This window comes from Dipteris shenzhenensis, chromosome 22 (assembly GCF_047967505.1).
Source record: "Dipteris shenzhenensis isolate YYH24624 ecotype China chromosome 22, Dip_SZ_1.0, whole genome shotgun sequence".
Classification (NCBI taxonomy): domain Eukaryota; kingdom Viridiplantae; phylum Streptophyta; class Polypodiopsida; order Gleicheniales; family Dipteridaceae; genus Dipteris; species Dipteris shenzhenensis.
Window position 1 is genome coordinate 26,622,404 of NC_141617.1, and position 25,234 is coordinate 26,647,637.

Consider the following 25,234-nt stretch of genomic DNA (forward strand, 5'->3'; position numbering starts at 1 on the left):
CACTAGAGGTAGGGCCATGGATAATGTCCCTCTCTCTCTCCGTGAGTATGCTATTCCCATCAAGGATGATTCATCTTCCCCAATTCATTTGATTGAGAGAGATGCAGCCCTTACTGTTCTCCTTGCGACTAGCAAGTTTGATGAGGACGTTGGCGAGCAGCCCAAGGGTCTTGCATCCACAAGTGGTGGAGCAAGTCCATCAACAAGTGGTGGAGGAGATGACCTAAACCTAGACTTGGAGCCTAAGGAGCATACTATTAGCCTAGCTGAGGAGCAAGTTGAAAGCGAGGTCATATTATCTTCATATCCAACTCGTGCATATCCATCCTCTACCTATAATCCAGATGAGGCAACAAGCAAGCCACACCTTGCTTCGGTTGATCCAATCAGGATTGAGGGTGAGGAATACCTTACCCTATTGGAAGTGATGGAAGAAACTGGTCTCCGAGAGGACGAGGTGCTTTGTTAGCTCTCAAATGACACTTTTGATGATGTCATTGACTTTGATGCTCCAGTGAATCCAGCAATCGATGAGATTGCATTCTTTGATGACTTGAGCCTCACCGATCTGGAGGCAATCCAACTAACACAGAAGGCAATCAAGGATGCCACACCAGAGTACGACATGTCTAATGAGCAGTTCATGAATTTGAAGAGGGAATTGTTCGAGCACAGAGATGAAGAAGCGGGCACCTCAGGCCAACATGAAGTTCAAGATCAACCACAAAAGGGAGTCCAGTTGGACACTGTAGCTGATGCACTCCGCAATGAGGCAGAAAAGGTATGTAGCTTTGCCAGCTTCATCATGTGATTCAAAATCATCAGTATAATTCTAGGTTCCATTTTAGGAACAAAAATCATTGCTTTTTCTTCAACTGGGAGGGAATAAAAAATAGAGTTTAGGGTTTAGAGTAGAAAACCCAATAAAATTTTATGACTTTTAAACCCAAGACATCCACATCTTATTTTTCATTCCCTAAATCAAATTTGGGAGGCCTCTAACACCTAGAAACCATGTCCATCATTTTCAAGCCAAAATCCCAGCTGTAAACCCTAAATCCAACATCATGCGACTAGAGCCCTGTTTCTAATGAAAAATAAGATTGAGGGTTTAGGTTACAAAACCCAACCAAATGTTATGATTTTGAAACCAGGACATCCTACCACTATCACACTTGCCTTGCCACTTGCCCCTCCCATTCCATTTGTGTAAACAGGGTTATGGTTTTTTCACATATTAAAATCATATCTTTAAGAAATATTTTTTGGGAGGCCACTGGGACCCTAGCAACCATGCCCATAAATTTTATGCCCAAAAAACCCTTGCAAGCCCAAAATCCAACATCATGTGACCAGAGCCCAGTTTCTGCTTGTTGATGTTGAATTTTGAGTTTGCAGGGGTTTTTTGGGCATAAAATTTATGAGCATGGTTGCTAGGGTCCCAATGGCCTCCCAAATAAGATTTCTTAAAAATATGATTTTTACTTGGAAAAAAACCCTTATTCTTATTAATTCTTGAAAAATGATATTTTATTAATTTATATAATCTTTGGATTTTGATGTAATATGTTGGTTGCAGGATATTTTATGGGTTGAGTATGCCAGATGCAAGGGTGGAACCAGAGGGTCTTCTAGTGGGGGGATGGCATCGATTGGCCACTACATCAACAAGGTGGCTCAACACATTTTGGTGTTCCATCGACAATTATCGCCAAATGGAAAGATAAACATCATGAAGTTTAGGGTCCTCAGTCAGATGGTGAAGATGAGACCCATCCGTCCTACTGCCGATCGTGTTGTTCTGATTAGGCGTAGTGTAGCTTTATTTTTGTTCTCAGACACACGATCTAGTCTGCTTCATAATATTATAGCTATTGCAGGGCTAGCTAGCATTACAGATCCCTTGGCTATAGAGAATGAAATTGTGCATCCCTCTTTGCTTCAGAAAGGGATCTGAGCCAAGTAGGAAGAAGCGTAGACTTGGGTAGCTTAGGCATTCAAGCTTTGATGATCTTTGTGATACTACTCAATGTAAATAAAGAATACCATTTTCAAATAATTTTCTCTTCCCATCTACAAAACATTGTTTCCTTTTCTATGTTAAGTAAAATTGAGTATTATTTCCTTTTGCATGTTCTATTAAGATTTTATGTTTATTATTTCATTTTGCTTTTGTATACATTAAGAGTGCATGTAAGTAAATTAATAGATTGCAAATACATTGAAAATAAATTTAAGATTGCACATGCAAAGACAATTCTAGAAAAGACATTTTATTATATTGATGCCCGTAGGCAGAGTACAAGGTAGATGCCCGTAGGCAGAGTACAAGATAGATGCCCGTAGGCAAAGTACAAGGTGGAGCATACAAAATCCCTAAGTGCCCTTGGGCTTCCTAATACCTACAATAAATTGCATGTCTGCAGCGATCATTGTGACCCTTTTCCTATGGATGGCAGCCAGCTGGGTGTCATCCATGAGGTCTACTAGTAGGTAGGCCTCAAATGCATGCTACAGCGCAAGCAAGGCGTCTCTAGAAATATGCAAGGGAGCCTCCACAACTCCGCGCCTATAAAACTGAGACATTGCGCTAAGGTTGAGGTCCTGCATGACCTTGCATGCCACCCTTGCGAAGCTGGCCATTGGGATCAACAGATCAATGGACTTCTAAAACTTTCTAATCTCCCATAGTGCCACTGTCCCTGGCTTGAATCTGTACTACCTCACTGGAGGAGGGCCTCCTTGCCCTTGATGTGGAGGGCCTCTTCCTAGATGTTGAGGGCCTCTTTGACCTGCACTTGAGGCTTGGGCACCTCTCCCCCATTGGCGTGGACCCTGATTGTCTGTTCTTCTCTTGGTCCTCTACTCTGTCCTTCATTGTTCCTCTTCCACACGCTCCTCCTCTGTGCTCTCCGAGTCATCTGTCTCTATCAGAGGATCTTCTTGTGCCTTCCTCTGTCCCTGCTCTTGTGCCTTCCTCTATCCCTCTTGCTCCCTGTTTGGCAGTTTCTCCCTTTGACGGGGATCATCGAGGGGAGAGGGGGGGGGCTATCAGTCTTTGTCTCTGAGTTTGGAGGTGGGTCTGGCTATGCCAGTCTCCGTGGTGCCTTGATCTTGGACCTGGGCCATGGGGGATGGAGAGAGTGTGCAAGAGAAAGGGTGAGGGTGCAAGAGATAGGGTGGAAATCTTAGGGGCAAGTGGGAGGTGGTGTGGGAGTGGAGAGCTCTTTAAACAGTGAAATGAAAATGAGGGCGCACTCTCTTATAGAGGGGCAAAAACCCTAATTTTTTAAAAATACTTGTTTCAATAAAAACCCTTAAAAAAGTAAAATTAGTGCAACCTTGAGCTAAATACTTATAATTAACATCCCATAACACAAAATTTCTCATTTATACTACAACTCATGTCCATTATACGTTGGCTTTACTACAAATCACATAACTAAAATTACAAATAAATTCTGAAACTTATGCATGGGCATCCACATTGGAAGAGTCTACACCATCATTTTCATTTGTCTCCACCCATATGCGCCCTTGTCGTATGACGGGTTGCACGCCAACTTGCATGATTCTGTCTTGCATTCTATGAGTTGTATATTCTTCTTCAACATTCCGCGTTAACATCTTGCACTGCATGGAACACTAAGGACTCTTTGAATGCTAGTGTTGCAGAGCTGCTCTTATTTCGATACGCCTGTACCACCATTGAACCAATTGAACCAATTGAACCATTGGGCTTGACTTAGTTCTACCACCCCCGTGTTGGGTCGCTCTATTATATGCACAACGTGCTTGCCAATGCGATCTTTCCATGCCCTAAGTAGACCACACTCCGATGCTTCCATAATTCCATGCCATGTATGGTGCATGAGCATATAATATGTGCTGCTAAATAGAAAAACAAATCAGTAAATATAGGACCATTCAATATCCACATCTCAATGTCCAAGTTAGAGATTCCCATGTATTGTGTGAAATGATTCTTTCCCCAAGCTCTCTCCATATTCCAGCTAAAGTCATTCACAGCATTGATGGAACACTATGCATCATCTTCTTCGAATCTTTTCTTTTGTAGTAAAGGTACTAAGCTATCAAGAGCTAACCACACTCGTGCCTTTTCCAGTCTTTTTTGTCCCTTCCCCCCTCGTTGACAACAGGCATTGTGTAACTTTCTCCATACATCAAACTCATTAGCACGTTTGAGCTTGTCATTCTTCTTCTTTACAAAAAGGAATTTTAAAGCCTTGACACCACCAAACCTTGGCTTACAAGGAACATTGTCTGTTTTTCCATATCTTTTCTCATCTTTTGTAATCTTTACTTGCCCAGAGTGTTGCAATCATCCTCTCACTCTCTCGTTGGGGCTTCAAGTTATATGCATCAATGATGTATAGATGCACCAACTTTTCAAATTATTCTCACAATAGCATGAAGCGCACAAATGTCCACTCGCTCAAGAGGAATTTCAAGAATTGGGCTCCATGATGGATATTTCCCTGGAGCATCCCTATCTGGTGCCTTAGTTTGATCTATCTCTGCAAGTTCAAAGGCCCAATGCTTTTGATTCTTTTTACCACCCTTTGCAGGTACTCTCGTTTGCATGCACAGTGGACAAGGATGGCTTGTATTTGCTCGATGTGCCACATTAAACATACATTTAATAGTCTTGAGGTCAGCAACTAGATGCCATTCTACACAGTAGGATCCATAGCCCTCAACTTCAAGTAGCTCACCATTGTTATGACCTTTGATCACACTTGGGATATCGGTTTGGTCAAAAAACCACTTCAAAATTGAATGTGACTCTTTCAGCACCTGCAAAAAAATCTCACATGTTATTTCAAAATATTCTAAGTCTTTTTGTATTATTGCATTAAAATACAAATTTCCATCATACCTCAAAGGCAGCCAACCACCAAATCTCCTGTTCTGATTGCACACTGAACTGTCTTGCATCATCAAGCTCAACTTCAAGGTCCAGTATTCTATTCATCATTATCAAACTAACTCTTTTCAATTTTTGGCCTTTGACCACCTCACTTTCATCAAGCTTTAGTACAATCTTCAGAGTACCATTGCATTCTTCCATAGGCATATCATAAAACTTCACCATGGCTTGCAGAACTCTTTGAACATCGATCACAAAGTTATCATTGACTGTCAATTCCAATTCTTTAGTCTCTCCAACCTTTTTTTTCAAAGTTAGTGTACTACATACATGCTAGGGCTCACCGACTAAATCAAGTACACCCAAATTGAGTGCATGCCTGGCCTTATCAACATCAGTCGGTTAAGGAAGCGGCGCTTTAACTTTTGCTCCCATAGAAAGATATGATGTTTTTAAGCTCTTAAATATGAGCCGATATGCCCTTGTACTTATTCCTGTAGTATCACAAACTCCCTATGCACTAGTTGCATTGAAATGCTCCACAACTTTGTTCATTGACTCAGATGTTATCTCTAATTTTAGACTTTTGAATTTTGGATGTTGTATAATAGACTCCAACATTTTTTTTGTAAACACTTCACCCATAGCACCATAGTGTTCATCATGGATAGACATGAGTTTTCAAACACTCCTACAAGCTCTCACTCGACGCTTCCAGGGACCACTTTTCTTGGATATTTCATCCATTGGACACAATTTCCTCTTACATAGTCTTGGACCCATTGGAGTATCCTTCATGAATGATAATGTTTTCTCTAATGTCTTGATCTCATCCTTTAAAGCTGTGTTTTGCATCTGTAAGTGAATTGCATTTATAGTGCTCTCTCCCAATTGAGCATCTAATGTTTGAACCTTTACCTGTAATTCTTGATTTTTCTTCTCTATGCCATCATATGCAGACATTTGAACACTTGTAGCTTGCATAGATGATACCAAATGTTGATTCCAAACCTCCAACATTGTGATCCTTTTGTCTCTTTCACTAAGCAAAGATTGATATTGCCTGTGAAGGCTACTTGCTCCATGACCAATCAACCTTCAACAATATCCTAACGAACCATTCTCACCCTTACATAGAAACTTTATTAAGCTGGTCAATCCATGGAATTGAGGAGTCTGACAAGTTTTTGGATCTACTAGATATATTTTTCCTTCTAACCACAAATCCATATGTGCTTTTCCTTGATTTCGAAGAGCTACTAAATCACTTTCACTTGCTAATAAGGAGGATTCATTTCTCTTTAAAAATGGTGCATTCTCTGCATCTATTTGAAAATGGATATCCACCTTTTTTTAATTCCGAGCAGCTTGCATGATTTCATGCACTTTCCACCTAATATAATATAACATTGACATCAATAAATAATATACAAACATGACATGTTTAAGAAAAGTATCAAACCAAGCAAAAATGAAAACCCCAATTGCATGCAAAATCTAACGATTAAAATCTATAAATTTAAAAAAACATTTACTTATCAGCAAACACTGTTAAACTATGTGAATGAACAATACCTCACAGGAATCTTTGAAGAAAAATGATCAAACTTGTCCTCCTCAATGGTCCCTCTTGTAATCTAGGATGCTGAAATTGATGGATTTTTCTCCAATACTAATTATATGCTTCCAAACAACTCCAAATCTGTTTCTAACCATCTTCTGTAAAAAAACTCAATAGTAAGAGTGTATCTTTTAAAACAAAAAATCTTTCTTCCTCTTTAAATCATGTATTAAAAGAAAACAACAAAATTACCAAAACAAACTACAAATTACTTCAAAGTTGCATCATAAAATCTTATTATTTTCAATGTCTTGCATTATTCTAAAGGTTTTCTCACCTGAATCTACATTTAAGTTGCTCTGATAGACCCTGATTTGAGTTGAAAACTAAAAACATTCTAAAACTACATGAATGAATAGTACCTAATTCTTGGAGCAAAATTCTTTGAAAGAAAAATGTGATCAAACTTGTCCCTCCCAATGGTCCCAAATGTGTTCCAGGATTGATGAAGTTGATGGTTCTTTCTTCAAAACAAATTATATGCTCCCAAACATCTCAAAATCTATTTCAAGTAATATTCTGTAGAAAACCATTGATAGTAAGAGTGAAAAAGACTCATTTCTCAGGGAATTTCTTACAAAACAAATAAAATTTTCAATGTTTTCAAACCATGAAATAAAAAAAAAAAACACAACTACACAAAATGAACTATGAACTAACTGTCTCTTCAAAGTTACATCATTAACAAACAAATATCGTCATAATCACTCTATTGCATCATTCCAAAGATTATCTCACCTGAACCTCCATACAAGCTATCTGGATGGACCGGACCCAAACCTTCACAAATGGTTCAAAACCATGCACCTTAGAGATTGCAGTAGGGAAAGTAACTAGTATTGAGAGATGGGCAAAAGAAAGATTGATTCTCATGCATCAGCAACTGCAATGCCTGAAAGTCAATCTTCTTTGATCCTTTCTCAAAGAATCTCATCCAGGAGGAGGACGGAAGGTGGAGTTTGAGGGAGAAGGAGTAGGAGGATGGGGAGGAGGATGGAAGGTGGAGTTTGAGGGAGAAGGAGTAGGGTGTGTGTTGGGAGGAGGAGCAAGGGATGGGGGAGCCAGGACGGGAGGGAGTGGGGGGCGGCATGGTGTTAGGGTTTGGGAAGGAGGGGGGGAGGGGTGTTAGGGTTTCGAAAGAGGTTTAGGTAGGTGACAAAATATGAAGAGGGGAGAGGAGAAGAGTGGAGATGAGGAAGTAGCTCCTTCTAAGCTGCAAACACCTTGCATCATTCATGGCTCGCTTAGAACATTGATTGTCTTGTCTTCCTTAATGAAATGATTTCAAATCGTGAGAGAATCTCAGATGAGAGACGAAGTGGCGAGATTTGAAGGAGAAGCGCCCAAAATAGAGAAAGAAGAAGGTAGGTTGAATCTCATTCAAAAATCTTGAACGTTTTGAAAGAATGAGAGTGAAATGGGAGGGAAATATAGGTAGAGAAGAGAACTGACGAGATTTTGGCATGAGAGTCCATCCCATGAGAGGGAGAATAGAGAAAGAAGCTTCCTACTCAAGAGCCAGCAGGAAATTTGAAAAGAGGGCTGGAGCAAAGAAAAATTCGAAATGGTGCTCATAAATGAGGGGGAAGCAAGAGGAATGAGACAAAATGAAAGGAGTGTGGTAGTTGGATGGGAGGATTTGGTTTCAGGCCAAATGGCTCAAGTTTGGTTGAGAAACTAGGTTTCTCAGTTTGGTTATAGTTAAAAAACGTGATGGGAGAGTTGAGGCAGCAAGTGGGTGCTCCACCTCATTGTTTGGGCCATTGAATAAAGAAATAGAGAAGTCAGGCCACTTTCAATATTCTATTGCCCTCCACCAGCCAATATTCTATTGTGTTTTATTCACCTTATTCTTCCATGTCACCAGCCCAAGGGCTCCCTTACAGGGCCCTTTTTGAGTCCAAATTTTTTGTTATGATTACCTTTAACTTTCCATTTGGCAAAAATTGCCCATGGAAGACCAACATGTGTGGAGCTACTTTGCTGATGTAGAGACCAATTGAAGGCATCACTCCCCTAGCAGATCATGTGATTCCACTCTCTTGTAGGAAGATCCCATGGCTATTGAGAAAAGAGGGACATTTTCATCTTTATTCTAGTGTTGAGAAGAGGAGAGAAGATGAAGCAGGTCCAAGAAGCTTGGGCACTAAAATTTTCATCAAAGTTGAAATCATTCAGACCAAAGGCCAGCCTTGTCAAATGTTACACATTTTCCATGTTATGCGATTCGAATCCACTAAGCCATGCTCTAAGATTTCCACCCACGACCTAGGCCATGTTAAAATGGTAGGAGGAAGCCTACAAAGGCATGCCTTGTAGAAGGTTATGTTGTGAGGTTTGAACCCATGGGGCAATATTCTGAGATTTTAACCTACGACCTTGGACATGTTAAAAATTTTATGATCATTGAGATGAGCAACAATGCCAAGTCATTCTCTTGCTTCCTTTTTTTTGCCAATCGTTTTCTTGCTTTTAAAGGTGCTAGGCAAAATATATAAATAAAAAGACCCTTCTATAAGTGCATCAAAGAGCTTCTAAGAGCGAAATAGGTTTAGTATTGAAAAAAGGTTCTACTATTGTAAATGCTATAGCTGTAGGAGATCTAAGCTCTAAAGATGGATCCTGCATGCGCGTCATGGCTCCCAACGAGCTTTTCTCAAAACGAGGAAGGTGGAGGTTTCAAAAGTGAGAGTTTTGCATATGTTGAAGGAGCCTATAATATTCTCTTACATGCCATATTTGTTACGAAGGAAACATCTTGGTTTTCCATTTTGATCCCGATAAGGAAGCTACTCATTTTGAATCTAGGGTCAAATGGATTCTTTTGAAGCTGTTTATGTAATCTATCTTCATAGGGGTAGGATTCGAATTATAAGATGGTATAGGTAATGAAGGAGCAAGATTAGAAATCTTGGCACCGAATTTAGTTGAATTGAATTATTCGATTCGTTGTGCCACATTCTTGCATGCACTATGAAATTCTTTTCTAGGATAAAGTCATGGCCATAAAAAGAATAGCTTGAGGTCTTCAAACATGTTGCAGCAATCAACTCGGAGGAGCAAATGCATCAGCTTGACACCGAATTGTCTATTGGAAGTCATCGCAAGTCTTGATCAGTGTTGCTAAAAGAAGCAGTGATTATATTAAAGGTGAGTACCGAGTGCTTTCGTAATGTGTTTCGAGGGAGACGATTGTTCTGTGTTTTCATGCTCCAACACAACATCTCCACAATTTACGTAACGACTAATGCTGAGCAACTAACGGCAACTATAATGAACTGAGCAGAGAATGCAAGATGGACACAACGATCGATGAGAGAAATGCCGTCGAGCTGTTCCATGTAGCAGCAGCGTCTTGCTTTATACAAAATGATCAATCAACTCCAAACAGCTCCCTAACCAATTCATAAACATCAGAAAAGCTCAAACAACGGATTATGGGACCTTCATGACCTTAACTTGGCGATTCGATTAAGTCGGGATTCAGACTCCAGAGAGAACCTCTACGTATCAGTTTGTTGATGCAGCTCCTTGGAGGCAGCGGCGATAACATCCATAGCTTTGGAGACATGGCGGATGTTGAGCACCTCCTTCCGACTGCGAGCGCATGTCTGTGCTACCCTCACGATGTTCCTGATCTCTCGACCATTGAATTCATGCTGCAGCAGCGCATCGCACGTCACTCCTTGCAATCCCACTCTTGCCAGAAGAGGCTCCCAGATCTTGAGCCTTTGCGCGTCGTCCAGCGCTGGATAGCTTATGGTCAGCGACATCCTGGACAATATCGCCTCATCGAAAGCTTTCACCCTGTTTGTCGTCAAGAACATCACCCCGCTGTAGTACTCTAGCAGCCGCAGAAACACCCCCGTCATCAGATTTCTTGTTACGTCTAGCCCTTCTCTCCTCTTCTCCAGATACCCGTCTGCTTCGTCCAATAGCAGAATCGCACGCCACTTCCGCGCTGTTTCCAGTATTTGGCCCAGCATTCTTTCCGCATCTCCCGGAGAGCTTCCCAACTCAAACGCACTCATTGACCACAACGGGCGATGCAGTGTTTCCGCTAGAGCCTCTGCCGTCAGTGTCTTGCCCGTGCCTGGCGGTCCGTGGCACAGAATTATGCAGCCGTCACCCTTGCTGTTGATTGGGTCCGTTGCTGTTGCTGTTTGGCCGTCAGGATCGACATATTGCGCCACCACGCTCATCAACATTTGCTTTTGCTCATCTGATCTCATCACTAAACCTTCAAATGCAGCGTCGTTAAATGTGATAGGTCGCAACCCGCAAACTTCGAAGCACCCCCATTTCTTCAAACGAAACGAGAATCCATACGCGATGGCGGGAGCAAACCTCAGTTCCTCTATGCCTGGCTTTTTCCTCATCTTCGTGAAATAGTCGGAGGACGACGACCCTGTCAGTATTTCGCATGGTGGCTCTGCATTGTCAAGGGGGTAGTCGGGGTTCATCCTTGCGAAGCTAAGCAAGTCGATCATGACACGACCATCTGCATTCAGTTTCTTCAGCTGCCAACAAGAACCAGTCCAAGACATGAAATTTATGGATCCCTGGAATTGCATGAAGCGGAAGGGTTGCTCCATCGCCACACTGTAGAACTGCTCACCCATGTTGCGAAACTTTGTTTCCATGTCCTGCCTTTGAGGAAAGAAAGACATAGGGCACACCTGTAAAGAAGTGAAGGGCACTTCGCCGTCGTACATATGCATAGGATACATCAGCGTGCACTTGTGGTAACTCTCGAGATTGTAGTCCATGACATGGAGCTCCAAACGAAACTGGTCGCCTCTGGTGTAATCTCCTCGCCTAACTGTGGCATAACATTGTTGGTTCGAGATTTGACACCTTCGGCATACAGGTTCATCGGGAATAAAGAAGGTCCAAAGCATGTCCCAAGAAACACAACCCTCCCTCTTCATCCGTTCATATTGCACCAATGTATCCTCGAACTCTCTCTCCACAAACCGTAAGAGATGCCTGGCATACCACTGCCCTGCCTCAATATCAACTGCCTCACTCGATGTGCCTTCTTTTGTCGACGAGTAGCTGCGAAGACCTTCACGGGCGAGAAACATCTGTTTGGAATCAATGAGCTTCCCTTTGGAAATCATCGGGTTATGAGGCAAGCACTTCTTGACAACTTGAATAAGGCTAGAAGAACGAATCCTGACAAATTCCGACGTTTGACCATCTCGATGGACACGAGTAATTACTTCAAAGGGTGGAGTCTCCAGCGCCTTCTTTTCTGCCTCTTTAATTTCGTAGCGCGTGCGCCACACTCCTTTGGCCAACCACTGTTGATAACAAGGCCATTCCCAGTTAGGGTCGGTAACAGGCACCATCACTTGGGAAGATTGCATGGCCTCGATAGCCAGCCTGCTAGCAACTTCATCATCATCGGTTCCCGACTCATCATTTTCGTCCCTAAAACCATCCACATAACGACATAAATAATTGATTTTTAAAAATAAATTTCCGGTAAAAAAGAATTTAGTTTAATCATCAATAGGATCATTATTTTTATTGATCTGCCTACGGCCCCAAATTGAGAAAATGTATTAATTATTGGGGAAATGAGGAGAGAGGGGTGGAAAGGATAGGAGAGGGGAGTGATTAAAAAAAGCAATCCTTCAATTTGTAAGGGAGGGGGCCCTCCCTCTTATCATACTCATATTTGACAACATCTTTATTTAGCCCTATAAATTCAATTGCTCCTCATTTTCTGGAGTATAAAATGAAATTGAAGGAAGAGAATGTGGACCACTTTTTGACTACCCTTTGCCTTTAATGCTAACCTTTATCGTGGATGAGTCTGTCCTTTCAATCACGAGTACTCACAAAACCTCAATATGAAAACCTTTGTATAAAATGATGTTGAAGTATCTGTGGGTGTATGCATGAGAGCATATGTTTATACTATGGTCTACATCCACCATGGATCATTGATGATGTCAGTGGGAATCTTATAGTAGCTCGTCCCTACTATGCATATGCTGGAGTTCATGGTTTCTGATCTTGTGAGTGACTATCACGAGATTGACACTACACTATGTGTTTTGTTTATAGAGGATGAATTTGGGCATGTTCTTATATTCATGCCTATTTTGTTTTTAGCCCGGATGAGCTTGGGCATGTTCTTGGATTCATGTGTGTGACCTACTAAGACAGTATTATCTACTTTTTCCCTACTACATCCTCTTGATTCCTATGTAAAAAAGCCTTTTCTCCCAATGCCTCTCCATTCCCATGTTTTTACTGCTCCTCTTACAATCGATGCATGAGGGAGATGCATTTTGCATTTACAGTTGGTGTATTCATACCATTCCACTGCAAGGGCATCATTATTATCAATTAAACAGTTTAGAACTTTCATGCTACCTATATATGAGAATGCAGAATTCAAACATTGTCATTCTTAGACCTTTCTCAATCATAAATTCCACTCTGTCCAAAGTATAGAAACTTTCGTCAATACTGCGTTATTACGGAACTATCGTTGTGTCCTAGGACCCGAACTGTGTGCACTTAGCGTGGACGCTTTACGTATTCAGACTTTGAGGGCCAGTAATCGGTGATCAGCACGGTTCCTATGAAGGAAGTATGGAGTTTCAATTATATGGATTGTCGCATTGATGCTTTCCGTGGAGATCATCTAGAGTAGTGGAAGGGAGATAGTAAAGTGGAGAGATAGTGGGGAGAGCTGCAACAGGAGAATGTAGAGTGAGAGCGGTGGCGGTTGCAGGGTGAGGACGTAGAGGGAGGTATAATCTGCTTGAGGGAAGAAGAGGGAGGGGAGGTGCAAGTGCGTTACGTAGGTGGGTAGTCCGAGATGCACCGGGGTTGTCATAACGAGGACTAAACAACTCCTAGGCGTAACAATGGGAGATGGAATCGGCTTCCTCCCCCTTAGCTTACCCGTATTATTTTCTTGAACTATTTTTATGCATCTTCCTCATGCTACATCAGCACTCCGACGTCTTCTTTCAGGACATCTAAGTCCAGCAGTGTTTCTAATGCCTTTCCTTTACATGGAATCATGTGCGCTCACTACTTGGATCAATAAGCTCATTTCGCCTTACATTGCACTGTTATCACTTGAACACATATCATATTTCTTCAAGCAATTCTCAAGGGACAACATTAATGTATATTCAACTAAAAGAAATTGAGCTTTAATTGAATTTATTACATTTTGACGTTTAAAAACACCATATCACCTTTAATTCAATTTATAACATGTTGACAATTTGATGTTTTGGATACTAGCAACCTAACCTTGTCCTTCCCATGCCAGTTCTATTTTCAAAAAGATGTGTAGCAGTTATCACTGGCACTTCTGTGGTTGGAGGATCTACTCTTGATAGCTTTTGTTGATTAAGCAACCAGAGATTGAGATTGTGTAAAATCCTGCTCAAACATCATTAGAGAATATTTAGAAACTTAGGTCACATAACTGATTCCTATTGTCACTCAAAACACATGAAAAATGGTAGAATTTCTATTAGACATTGCAAGTATAATTTGATATTAAAACATCCTAAATAAATAGATGATGTTCAACTCTACTAGCTTCAAATTGATCCATAAGATTCAGATGCATAGGGTCCCAAAGAAGTTCCAATGATCTTGACTCAAAAAAAAATTTAAAAATCTTGACTCAAATTTTAATTTCATTGTATGGAAAACCTAAAGTTAGTGAAATAATTAAACAATGTCGGAATTATATCAATGATTGTAAGATTCAATTGACACTTGAGACACAAGGAAGGGAAGGACCTTCATGAGTCTCTAGGATACTACTTCACATTCTCAAGGGGAAAGCCTACAATTCAGGGAGGTGCTAAAGAAGGTGGGTTTTATACGATTTTATAATAGAACCAAGATGTAAGAATACCATGGACCCAGCAAACGTTCCACAAAACACCAGCTTAGGGTCCAAATTATCAATTGATAGGTTGTTGCAAAACCAAATGGGCAGCCTGGCCGCAATAAAATAACTTGTAGAATGTTGAACCCAAGTATAATCAACCACGTGACTCTTGCTGAAATCCAACCTGGATGATGCATGAAAAATTAGACAACTATATCATTCATAATATCCATTGTAAAATAACCTTGGAAGCTAGCTAAAACTATGATGCAAATGTTAAAAGGGACAGATAAATTTTACAAGCATGAGGAATGCTTCACAATGCATATGGATGTTAAATTAATTATCATTATGGAAATGACTACACAATAAATAATCCAAGGATATCCAATACAAACATAGATTAGTAGATGCAAGATTTATTGAGTAAAGTACAAGAGGTGATTGTAAAACAAATCATTACCATAAAGCAAACAATCATGGTCCACTATTTGCTCTTTCATATATCAAAGTATTGAAGCAATCATACCAAAGAGAGTAGCTCGATGATGGTAGGGCTCGATAGATTTCCCCTCGCTTCGAACGACCAACGAATGCTCTCCTACTTTGAATTCTTTGGTGGCATATATAAATGTTTCTTTCTCATGAAGAACCTCATGACTTGGTATTCTTGCAAACAAGACCTCTAATCCATTTGAAAGCTGTATGTCATATAAACTTGCACTTTGTCATTTCCTAGATCTTCACTATGATGAATCCACAAGTATAAGGGCTTATTTTATCATTCCATAAAACATGATTATGGTTCCTCTATAACATTGAAATTCTAGTCTTTGAAATATTTGAGCACCACATGTTAGAATCTGTATGGAGGGCTCTCAATTCTCCAATACTATGATGTAAAAGAAATATATTAGTTCAAGCTACTATAGCTATATGCTCAACTTTTAAAATTGGGACTTTTTAAAGAAGGCCAATATCATAAGACACAAAAATATAATAAACAATAAACTTAGGAGCATTGTTTCTTCCAAGACAACTTATGTCTTAGTACCTTTCTTTCTTCCAAAACAACTAAGGTTATGCTCTTATTGCCAGTTATTGCTTTGATCTCAGCTCCCACTATGTGTGCTCCCTTGATCACCAACACTCCTATACCACATGCAACAAATGCATAAATAGTCAACCAATAAAAGAGCTAACAACAAAGCCTCGACCCGAATTTGGAAGTCCTACTATACTAGCTCCAATTCCTTGCTAAAGTGCTAATGAAGTTGTTTATCAAATAGCTAATTAAGGCCCCATTAAGACATTTTGTTCAGCCATATTACATTGAAATTTTGTCACGATATTACCTTGAAATTTTGTCACGCTAGTAACGATAGGAACATCATGAACACCCTTTTGAAACCACAACATCTCCACATGTTCATCTGCCCAAAAGGAGCCATAATCAATATTGAACTTGAGAATAAGAAAATTGTATGCAATGCAATATGTCCTCCAAATTGAAAATGATGTAAAATGTATTAATTACTAGGAAAATGAGGAAAAGGATTTCAAAATGTATCAATCACTAGGAAAATGAGTAGGGATAGAAAGTCAAGTTGACAGATAAAGACGAGAGTGAATAGTGAGGAAACCACTCTACTTATGAGGGAGAGAGGCCCTCCCCTCTTATCATACCTATATTGTACTTCTTTCACATCATCCTTATTTAGCCTAATGGTAAGACCTTAAGAGTGCAAAGTGGATGTCTTCTGTTTAAATCCCCTCTTTCCATGAAGTTTTGAAGCTATCCCATAGACATTAGCTTTTAATTAGCCCAATAAAATAGAGAAAACAAAACTGAGCCTAAATCTAAACTTAACCAATGTGGGCCTCTATATAGTCTTTTCACCTAAGAAATTGATCGAATTTCTCTGTTGAAAAATAAAGATCTTTTCTAAATCATTTCTTGAGATTAAGTGCCTTTACAATAGGTAGATAGAAGTATCTAGATTAACAAACTAATGGAGCTCGCCAATGACAAAATTCATCTTCTAATGTAAAGTTCACATTGTCTTCACTCTCATTAAGACCGCCTATGAGGGTTGCTTGCATGTCATGGGGCTAAGAGTTTCGATAAATTCAACGTCTTACTCAGGTTGGAAGCTTTAATCTTGCATACATTATTCATTAAGACATCTAAAGTAGAGATCACTCACAACCTTTAGGATCCCTTTAGGATGAGAGGCTTACCATAGTATTTGGACCTATGACCTCCCAATAGGATATAATCACAATATAAGATTGTTGACCTTTGAAAAAAGATGGCTAATAAGGTTGCTAGAGCACTTATATGCTTGTCTAGGGTCTCAATATTAAGGTATGCTTAATATAAATATATATAACAATGTGATGACCACCCTCTTATGAAAAGAGTAAAGGTGAGAACCATTAAAATGAGTCATAAAATAGTGGGGGATAAGTCATCTACAACTAGCTTTAAAAAGTACTGAAAGTTGAATATTTAAGTCACGCACACACACACTTTGTTTTTTCAGAAATACTATATATTACTGTGTGGGAAACCTTATACAAGGTCATGTGATGGGGACATGAAGATAACATGATCCCTTGGTGTACCAGAAAACCATTGAGTGAAGTAGTGGTACCATCAATAAAATGCACCTTCTTCTTGACATAGCCAAGTAAACGAAACTTTTGAATCGCCGAGTCAAAAATTTGTTGGAACATAGGATGCATATCTTGAAGTGAAAAAGTACTCGTAGGCTCATGAGAAAGCACATGTTTATCATGCTCTTGCAAATATTCATCCTTGTTACTAGCATTAACTACTTCTAAAGTAGATATATCCACATGTAACTCAAAAGGTTGCAATTCAATGACTGGAGAAGGTGAGCGAGACTCCACTCCTTGAAAATGAGACTATTGAACTGAAAAGTGCCCTAAGGGTCTGAAACATCCACACGATAGGATGTGGAAGCACCAAAGAAAGAAGCAACATGAAGGGGAGCCATCGGGGATATCAGTAGTTGAGATTCAGGAGTTAGGGTATCCTAGAATAAAAGAGCCTGGAACGGATATCATATGGCAACCAAAGGAGACGCTATGAGAGAAGCTTTGCCTTGAGGATGCACCCACCGCCATTCCGTTTTATGATTATAATGGTCCAACTTATCAGAATGGAGAGCAGGAGAACCCTTAGGAAGAGGCAAAGTGTCGTTCACATGGAGAGATTCACATGAGAGCAACGGGCAACAACGAGTGAAGTGACCAATCTGCCTACATTTGTAACATGCATTTAGGAAAGAAGAAAAAATATAAAATGAGTGCGAAAAGGATGCACCATACCATAATCAATATCCAAGCATGAAGTTATGGCTGTTCCATAACCCAAAGTATGTGAACTTGGATATCTATGCTCAAAACTAGGAAATCCTACTTGGGAAGATGCAGTTCTTTGCCCAACAAAGTTGCGATAAAAGAAATGTGGGAGAAGAGGTACCGACAACACTTTCAAAGTGACCCAAACTGGACAAAAATGAATGAGATTCTTTGCTTGGTCAAAAAGAGGATCCCAAGGCATAACATATGCAAGAAACCCGCACCATGGACCCCTGCCATATATACCAACTTGTACATTGTCTCCACATTAGCACAATGAGAAAAGTAGAAACCTTTGCCTTAAAAAACAAAGGAACCAGTTTAATCAAGACCAACTATTACAGACAACCATGCACGCAACTGCGAATGATTCATGATATGACCCATGAAGTACAAGCAAATTCCATTTTTCTATGCTTAAGAGAGACTTTGAAAAAGCGATTGTAGAGAAAGAGGCTAACAGACTTCGAAATAGATTCCTCACACAGCCATCAAAATGAATCCCATTGCAACAATGAAGCAAAAGAATTGACAAGATCAAGAATAATTGCTTTGTCAAGCTGAGGGGATTTAAAGGAGATAGAAATCCACACACACACACACATGTACGCACGCACACGCACACGCACACATATACACACACACATGCACACACGTGTGAAGAGAGTGGGAGAGAAGAAAGGAGTCTCACTTGCAGCTTTCTCACATACACAATGGGGGAATATACACAAAGGTGTAGGCTGAATACACTTTTCCTCTTCTTAGTTGTAAAAGCCAAAAGAACTCTAAGTACAAAAGAATAGGTGAACCCTATATGTGGGTCTCAAACCAAACTCAACTAACTAAGGTGGCGTACTAACTGAGCCACTAACTAGAGTACATAAAGATAGCTGTCATCCAACTATTATTCATGGGCGATGTACCAATCGCATCTGCAACTAACAAGTCGGTGACAAATGCACAACAGTCACCCTGGCATATCACGAGTGGAGCTCGATATCTCAACAATCCCCCTTGAGCTCAATCCCAATTCCTACATATCAAGCAGGTCTCTGAACTTGCGCAGCTTCTCTACACCCGATGCCTTCATAAATATGTTAGCTACTTGATCCTCTGTGCTGACATAAACTAGATCAATAAAACCTACTAGAACCTTCTCCTGCACATAGTGATAATGCACCTCAATGTGCTTTGTTCTAGCATGATAGACTAGGTTATTTGCCAAGTGTATACTTCTCATGTTGTCACAATAAATGACAACTGGCCCATCTGTAGACTGATGCATATCATAAAGTAGCTTATGCAACCAAGCTACCTTACATGCAGCCATTGCTGCACCCCTGTACTCAGCCTCTGTGCTCGACAAGGCAACTGTAGGTTATTTCTTGCTGCTCCAAGTGACTACAACACTCCCAAAAGAGAACATATATCCACTTGTAGATCGTCTATCAGAAATACTACCACCCCAATCAACATCAGTGTATCCATACAACTGTATCTGAACCCTATTCTCATAAAATAGTCCATACTACAATGTGGACTTCACATACCTCAATATGCGTCTAGCCACATCCAAATGCGATTTCCTTAGAGCTTGCATAAACTAACTTACCAATCCAACAGCATAGCTCAAATCTAGCCTAGTAATAGTCATATAAATCTACCACACATCATTGCCTTCTTTTGCACTTGTCACAGAATTAGTCATGTGTTGCACCATAAACAGATGCTCATTTCTATCATCACCCTGTCTACTAGAGAATGCATAATTGCCTTGCTGTAATTTTGTAGTCATGATGTCATTCTACTTTTTATAGCAATCTTTAACCATATGACCCATTTTACCACAGTAGTAGCATTCAACATTGTTGTTTGCATTTTGGCCTCTCTGCCATCCACCATGACCTCTTTGGCTCCCCCTTGCCTCTAAAGTTACCACATCCTACTCCATAGGACTTGTTTTCTTGAATTTGCTGCATATTTTGATTTCTACCACGGCCAACTCTACCTCTACCTCTACCTCTTTCAGCATTTGAGTAGAAGACATCTTCTTTTGAAGTTCCTCCTAAAGAAGATGCACCACCATTTCTCTACTCTTCAGAAATTAGAAGAGCAATCAACTCCTCAAAATCAGAAAAATTCTCACGGATGGCAATGGATGTCTAGAATTGTGCATAATCCTTTCTTAGACCATTCAAGGTCACAAAAACTAAATCATCATCTTCCACTGGCGACCCAATAGAAGCAAGTGCATCTGCAATCTTCTTCACCTTCATGTGGTAGTCATTGATGCTCGTATTTTCTCTCTGTACATTATGCAACTCCTACTTGAGCTGCATTTTCCTGGCTTACATATTTGTGCTATACAATTTTGTCAAAGTATCCCATGCCTCTTTCGACGTGCTTACATCCTAAATATGCACAATCATAGAATCTGAAATACTAATAGACAGCCAGTACATAACTTTTCTGGATCTCTCATGCCAACCTTTAAATGCCTGCAACTCCTCTTTCGACGTGCTTACATCCTAAATATGCACAATCATAGAATCTGAAATACTAATAGACAGCCAGTACATAACTTTTCTGGATCTCTCATGCCAACCTTTAAATTAGGAATAACTGGTTCTTGTTTAGCTCCGGTAATGAACCCCTCCCAATAGCCTTTTGCCTTAAGGAAATTCGTCATTCTAAACTTTCATGCTTGGAAGTTGTTCTTGTCAAGCTTTTCAGTGACAATCTATGAAAGAGCATCAGACGCCATTAAAGAACACTACAAAATATTATATCACTGCAAAAAAACACAACTTCTGTCTCACAAGGGTAAATCTGCAAAATTGACGAAAGTGGTATTTGACCACACACTCACTTCCTAGTGACGATTATGCATCAACAAGCAATAAGAATGATTTTGTCACTCCCAATATCTCTGTGCATAGGCATACGATGTAATTTCTGCGATAACTTTTCACCGACCTGCAGAACAGTGGTCGCACAACAAAAATAGGGCACTTTCTTGAGTGGCTACGAAAAACTTCCGCCACCAAAATGGGCCCCAAAGTAGCATATACTGCCATTTCGCCACACTGCGAAGGGCGTCCCAGTGGACTCTTGCACTTTTCGGCTGTGCTACCTACAGAGATTTGCTCTTAAACTCAGAAAAAAGAAAAGCAACACTGATCCTCTTACTAGGACACCGCGAACTTGGTTTGCTTTCTTGAGCTCCTTACCACGAATTGAGCTCTGATACCATGTGAAGAGAGTAGGAGAGCAAGAAGGAGTCTCACTTGTAGCTTTCTCACATACACAATGGAGAAATATACACAAAGGTGGAGGCTGAAAATAGTTTTCCTCTTCTTAGTTGTGAAAGCCAAAAGAACTCTAAGTACAAAAGAATAGGTGAACCCTATATGTGCGTCTTAAACCAAACTCAGCTAACTAAGGTGGCATACTAAGTGAGCCACTAACTAGAGTACATAAAGATAGCTGTCATCCAGCTATTATTCATGGGCGGTGTACCAACCGCATCTGCAGCTAACAAGTCGGTGACATAAATGCACAACGGTCACCCTGGCATATCACGAGTGGAGCTTGATATCTCAACAACACGCACACATGCACACGCACGCACATGCACACACACACACACACACACACACGTGTGTGTGTGCATAATAAGAGTGACCCAAACTAGACAAAAATGAATGAGATTCTTTACTGCATCAAAAAGAGAATCCCAAGGCATAACATATGCAAAGAAATCCACACCATGGACACATGTCATATTTACCAACTTGTACATTGTCTCCACATTAGCAGAATGAGCACCCTTTGCCTAAAAAAACAAAGGAATTAGTTTGATCAAGATCAACTATTGCAGACAACCATGCACACAACTGCAAATGATTCATGATATGACTCATGAAGTACAAGCAAATTCCATATTGCTACGCTTGAGAGAGACTTTGAAAAGCAATTCTAAAGAAAGAGGCCAATAAAGCAGTAAGCCTTAATCATCTACCTTCAAAATAGATTCCTCACACAGCCATCAAAGTGAATCCCATTGCAACAATGAAGCAAAATAACTAACGAGATGAAGCATAATTGCTTTGTCAAGGTGAGGGAATTTAACGGAGACAGAAACCCATACACACAAACACACATACAGGCACGCACGCACGCATGCACACACACACACACACACACACACACACACAAAATATGTCTTTTCTCTCATAAGCTCACGATGTGACTATCCATAGCATAATGAGAAGAATGCATATTGTAAAGGAATAGCTCATAATAGAAGACAAGGAGGGAGCATAGTGAGGCTAGGAAGGCAAGGTCAATTTTGAGATGAGGGGGTTAGATCTCCTTGTCTTCCCATGTACTATGTATTATCCCATGGCAAATCCTTGGGTTTGGAGTAATGAGACCAATAGACATATTCATTATGCTTGCATTCGTCATCTCTCCCCCTAACAACATAATTGTGCTAATTAAAGCACCACTCCCCTTAACATTTCATAAAGTAGTTGCAATTGAAGTGCTCCTCCCCCTAACATTTCTCTATAATAATCATTAGTGGCACCCCATCTGCATATGCTGATGTGTCATGATGATATGCAAGGTGCTCTTTTTTTTAGCTTTGTTCCTTTTATTAGTGCCAAACAGCACCCTATATGGGATGACCAAGACCATGTCCCAAGCTACCCCTAGGACTTGAACTAAGAATCGGCCCAAACTACCCATACATATTTGCCACTCAATCTACATGCTACTAGCAAGGTGCCTCTTGTTGATAGACAATAGATTTGGATCATTTTCCCAACTTGATACTTATGAGGTATGCTAGATATCTCTCCTTTCATGATACATTTTGAGCCTGCTATGGAGAACCTTTTAGATTTTAATGTAGACAATCTGAAGTTTCAATGATAGCATTCCAGTAGGTCACAAGGCCACTATGTCCCACCTTTGAATAAAACTCAAAAACTTATTAGTATTTGTTTGCCCGCCCCCTATGAAAAATTAGGGTAAGTAGTTAGTATGGTTAAGGTAAAATTAATGCAGACGAGTCTGCTCATATTTGTACAATCGCTCATGCGCAACCTGCTACCCCTTGCAATCTCTTCCGCCCCTTCTCTCAACTCTTCCTCCCTTCTCTCTCATCCCCTTCCTTCCTCCCTCTCCCTACTGGCATCTATCTCTCCCCTTCCCTCCGTGTTTCTCCCCTCCCCTATCTCCCTGGCAATGGCACCCTCCATCAAGCGTCCTCGATTCTGGAGGCTACAAGTACATTGAAGACTCATTGAAGATCCTCCCCTTTCCTCGCCTCTCCCCTTAACCCCTCTCCCTCCCCTTGTCCGATAATCATTGCCCCTATCCTTGCCTCCCTTCCCCTCGTCCCTCTCGTCACCTCTCCCCTTCCCCTCTCTTCTTTAAGTAACAAGCTGACTGCTGAGAGCACTCTGACTTCCCCATTAAGCTTGCCTTGGAGACAACCCCTACATGTGCATGGTCGGTTTTGCCTTTTCTATCCTAAGATTAGGAAATGTGATTGCTAAACATTCATTCTTGTGTATGCGTTTGCTAATGCTTTTGATTTGCCTGAATATTGCAGACAAAGGCTAGTTTCTATGAGGGAAGCTAAATTTGCACCTCAACAGAATCTAGTTGTCACAAATGGGCCGAGCACATTCTCCTTCTGGAAATGCTTCTATGTGACAGCTCAGATTAAATTTGAGGCGACCAAGGCCGTTTAGGTAGATTGTGAGTTAAGATTTTTACAAGCAAAGGTATCCATTTAAGAGTGCAGAGAACAAAAATGAGGAAACAAAATCATTTAAGAGTGCAGAGAACAAAAATGAAGAAACAAAATCAGGAACGACGCTTACTTCTTTTGTAAAAGATGGCCGCTTCTCCAACTTGAAGCGTGCAACCGGCATCGACTTCGATACCCCGCTCTGCAAGATTCTGTAGCCCCGATAACAGATTCATGCTTCCATCCCGCAGACGTACAGTGGTTGACAGTATTGTAGACCCCGGCTCTACACGGATTTCTACTTTTTCAAGCAAAGCTTCTGTGAATATCTTCTTTTTCATGGTATCGGGATTTTCGGGTAGCTTCGTCGATGGCATTCGTATTGTGATTGGTAGTGCAATCTCAGCATTTGACCCACTCGGAGGTCTCTTCCATGAAGCACTGTGCTCGGGCAATATCGTTGTCTTGGGCGGATCAAGCGCTAATTTTGTACAGCGCTCCTGCAGTGGTACCGCTGGAGGAAGACAAAACTTCTGGATCTCTGAAAGGATCTCTGAAAGGATCTCGCGTCTCAACTCAGCGTCGCGCAACCTTTGTTCCTCTAGAGGATCTTCTCGGGATAGTCCTGGATTATCGTACAGCTGAATTGTATGCAACTCAGCCTGAGTAGGCGTGTCAGCAACACTCATCTTAGAACCTGTATACATAAGCGATCTTACGAGAACGTGCCTATTCTTAAAAATTTTCACACAAAGTGCGAACAAAATAGTGCAAAAGAGATTTGATGCACAAGCTAAGACGAAACTCCCAGAAACTGTCGAGAGAAAAAATTTTGTAGATTGTGTTTCCCACTGTTCTGACAGCTTCCTGTCCATGGCGGACGTAGCTTGGAAGACTTTACTTTCCATGGGGACTTTGTGCGATTTCATTTAGTGAGAGAAACCTCAGGAAAAACGAGAAGCAGCGGTACAGCTTCAAAACGCTAATCCCACGAAAACATTATGCCAGAAAGGAAGTCTGAAAGCTAGTTGTGTTGCAAGCATATCAAATGGTGATAATTGCAGAGAGAAGAGTGGCAAAAAATACGATTTGATGAATGCAACATCCTAGCTAGGCGGAGAAGAAAGATAAACAGAGGGCCGGGAGGTAGCAACAAATCGGCATCAACATTGCGTTGGGAAAAGGACTTGCAGAAAACGCCTTCTTTATAATTATAAAGCTCCTCCATGAGCCTCCTTCAGTGCAAAGTTGATGAGACCAAATAAGGTGAGTGCTTTCTGTGAAAGGTTGATCGCAGCAAATATGCATGAGAGAACACTAGATAATGATTCAAGGAAGCCACAAGCACATGCCTAGAGAAGGAATAAGAGAAATGGATGTAGGGAAGCAACGACATGGGAAGGACTTCAGAGTAAGAGAGAAATGAAGAGGGAATTTCTATGTACTAGTTCTCTTTTGGGCTTCAGTCTCAGCACATGGGAGGAAATGAAGAGGGAATTTCTATGTACTAGTTCTCTTTTGGGCTTCAGTCTCTATGTACTAATTCTCACAAAAATGAGTCCCTTTCGGGCTTCAGTCTCAGCACATGGGAGCAAATTCCCCATACAATCGTGGCAAGATTTGATTCCTCATTGGGTGGTCCCATCCACATTCAAAGATAAATTTTCTATCCTATTCCCATCCCCA

General features: G+C 40.7%; 2 protein-coding genes across 4 annotated transcripts; both read right to left on the reverse strand.

Moving 5' to 3' along the window:
* Positions 1-9,870: 9,870 nt before the first annotated feature.
* On the reverse strand, positions 9,871-11,757 carry LOC147887940 (26S proteasome regulatory subunit 10B homolog A-like). Its single transcript, XM_087393900.1, has one exon. It carries the CDS (start codon positions 11,633-11,635, stop codon positions 10,016-10,018), a length of 1,620 nt encoding a protein of 539 aa, XP_087250026.1. The 5' UTR covers positions 11,636-11,757; the 3' UTR covers positions 9,871-10,015.
* A 2,748-nt stretch (positions 11,758-14,505) lies between these two features.
* LOC147887941 (uncharacterized) lies at positions 14,506-24,662 on the reverse strand. 3 transcript variants are annotated; one of them, XM_087393961.1, is made up of 4 exons: positions 23,682-24,662; positions 15,750-15,827; positions 15,449-15,546; positions 14,506-14,578 (listed from the first exon to the last, which is right to left on the reverse strand). In XM_087393961.1, exons 1-4 carry the CDS (start codon positions 24,475-24,477, stop codon positions 14,549-14,551), a joined length of 1,002 nt encoding a protein of 333 aa, XP_087250087.1. In that variant the 5' UTR covers positions 24,478-24,662; the 3' UTR covers positions 14,506-14,548. The 3 variants fall into 3 exon arrangements, with proteins under 3 accessions (XP_087250087.1, XP_087250086.1, XP_087250088.1); XM_087393960.1 differs by lacking the exon at positions 14,506-14,578 and having other exon boundaries at positions 15,356-15,546; XM_087393962.1 differs by lacking the exon at positions 14,506-14,578 and having other exon boundaries at positions 15,474-15,546; positions 15,750-15,813.
* Positions 24,663-25,234: the final 572 nt, after the last annotated feature.